General features: G+C 39.5%; 2 protein-coding genes across 4 annotated transcripts in view; both read right to left on the reverse strand.

Moving 5' to 3' along the window:
* Nucleotides 1-2,506, reverse strand: part of LOC102299794 (butyrophilin-like protein 2) — a 26,638-nt gene that overhangs the window by 5,630 nt on the left and 18,502 nt on the right. The gene's annotated exons all lie outside the window — the stretch shown is intronic.
* LOC121813070 (V-set domain-containing T-cell activation inhibitor 1-like) overlaps nucleotides 1-2,506 on the reverse strand; it is a 10,791-nt gene that overhangs the window by 1,001 nt on the left and 7,284 nt on the right. Inside the window, exon 1 of one of the 2 annotated variants that reach the window (XM_042216545.1) lies at nucleotides 1,923-2,500. The exons of the other annotated variant lie outside the window; for it this stretch is intronic. Coding sequence (XP_042072479.1) covers nucleotides 1,923-1,959 — 37 coding nt within the window. The 5' untranslated portion in view covers nucleotides 1,960-2,500. Of the gene's footprint in view, nucleotides 1-1,922; nucleotides 2,501-2,506 lie in introns of those variants that run through there. 2 annotated transcript variants of the gene reach the window in all.

A 2,506-nucleotide genomic window follows, 5' to 3' on the forward strand; every position in this document is an offset into this window, starting at 1 on the left:
TAGTGCACTTTCATTGAAACTTAAATACATTTTAGTTTCTCAACGGGCCAAAATAATAGGAACAGAAACAGACTGCTGTAATGTCAGCTCACACTGACTCTTTGTGTTCACTACATTTTTTTTTTTGATATTTTTTTATTACTTTTGCAACAACATACAAAGGTAGTTTCCAATAATATGCTGTTGTAATAGAAACCCTTTTCCCCCACCCTCACCTCCCACTCTGCTCTCTTCCGAACAAAGAAAAAAGAACAAGCTCACATGAAATATATATACAATTGTACGTGGCAATTTATACATAATTCAAGAGAAAGAAAAAAAAAAGAAGAAAATATAATCAATAAGAATAAACAATAAAAATAGCATGCACATGCTAAACAATTTCCTCCTACTCCACTCTCCTACATAAGTTGTTCTATATTTGCTACTTTTAAGAATTTTTTAAATGGCTTCCAAATTTCATCAAAATATATTAACTTATTTTTCAGAAAGTACGTAATCCTTTCCATTTCCATACACTGTGTCAAGGAGTTTATCTAAGCGCCAATAGCAAGAGGAACTGATGTTTTCCAATTTATTGCAATCATACGTTTTGCCTGTAATGTACAGTAATCCATAAACTTAATTTAATAGGTTGTTAATTTAATATTTTTAGGATACACTTGTAGTAGCATCATTTCTACATCTAAAGTTTTTATCTAAAATCTGGTTTATTTTGTTCATCACCTCCTGCCAAAAGGCACAAACAATTCTACATTCCCATATACAATGAAAAAATGTTCCACGGGCTTCTCCACATTTAAAACATGTATCTGGTATTCTATTATTATATTTATTCAGTTTCACCAGTGTTACATATGTTTGCATGATCCAATTGTATTGTAGTAATTTTAAGTTACTATTAATCGATTGTTTTTGTGCTTTTAAGCAAATTAACTTCCATGTCTCCTCAGAAATATTGATATTTAGGTCCTTTCTCCAACCTTCCAACTTAGAAACTGATGTTTCTAAAGAGGCAGAAACAATCCAATTATAAAATGTTGAAATTAAACCTTTATTACCACCTTTTTTCACCATAAACTCCTCTAGCTTACTTTACTGGGGAAAATTAAGGGATTTATTTTGCATAGATGAAATAAAGCTTCTAATTTGTAAATACTTAAAAAAGTGTTTTTGGGGGATTTGAAATTTTGAGACTAAATCCTCAAATGATTCCATCTCTACAAATAAGGCATTTCCCCAAATGGGGCTAAACTGAGAGAGATTATCTTTGTGTTCACTACTTGCAGATCAGCTGTGGCCAGCATGCTGGGTAATTACAAGGACTCCCATCAGGCACAGGGAGGCACGTCCCCCTAACTACTCATGCTGATTAACACAACACACACACGTTACATGCACTTCTCTCCACGACCACTAGATGTCTCCACACTCTGTGCTGACTCCAATGATCAGAGCTGCTGAGCCTGTTTGCAGACAGAGGAGGAGCTCCTGGTGATCCGTGTGGCACTAAAAAGCTCTGATAACGTCCATCCAGCAGCTGATAACAGGGACATTTGGTGCCATGTCAGAGCTGCACAGCCAATCATCAGTTTGGCTCTTTAGTTTGAAGAGTTCAAAGCAGCAGCAGAGAATCTAAAGTGTGTCACACAGCACCAAGTTTCCTTTGGTCACATATGAAATGTGAGTCCGAGCTTCAGCTACACAACAACACACACAGCAGCTGATTGTAACATGAGCTCATCTGAAAGCCACCAAGAAGAATCCAGAGATTTGAAAGTTGCTGCTTTGGATTGTTAGTTTGATCTGAATCAGAATCCAGTGTTTGATGGAAATCTGCTCCTGCTGCACTTCAACACATTAAAGAGAGAGAGATGAAAGAAAAGCTGATGATGAGAGCAGAGAGAGGAAGGTGTACTTACCGTGCAGGAGGATCACAAACACCACAAACATCTTCATGTTCCTGTCAAACTCAGAGACTCTTTAAAAGCCCTTCAGGACATCAGCTCACAGCAGCTTCACTTTCCTCTGCTGATCATCTACTGACACTCTCACACTGCTTCACTGTCACAGCTCAGAGTTCAGCTTCACACTTTGTTAAAGCACATCTGTGGAATGAAGTCCGGCCGGCCACAGATCACTTCTGAGGAAAGAGGAGGACGTCGGCTTTCCTCCTAGTTTCACGCCCGAGCGCTCCGGTTGGAGGCGGCTGCTGCGGCCTCACCCTGACACGCACAAAGCTCCGCCTTCAGTCCTGACGCTGAAACATCCACTGTAGCTACAATGATGCAGATGTGACCCTCAGCAGCTGGATTTCCTCTCCATAGATGTGTTTCCATGCAGATCATGGACATAAAGCAGCTCCAGGATGAAGAGTGTGAAAGAACTTCTTCCACTACAGTATTCATTACAGCACTGTGGCACTCCACAAACCCTCACACTGTCTCAATCCCTGTTTCCAGTTTGACTGAGAGAAGGCCTGAAGCTCAGCCAATCACAGGACAGG

The sequence above is a fragment of the Haplochromis burtoni genome, unplaced genomic scaffold, assembly GCF_018398535.1.
Source record: "Haplochromis burtoni strain Fernald_Lab_line unplaced genomic scaffold, NCSU_Asbu1 Contig_1106, whole genome shotgun sequence".
Classification (NCBI taxonomy): Eukaryota; Metazoa; Chordata; class Actinopteri; order Cichliformes; family Cichlidae; genus Haplochromis; species Haplochromis burtoni.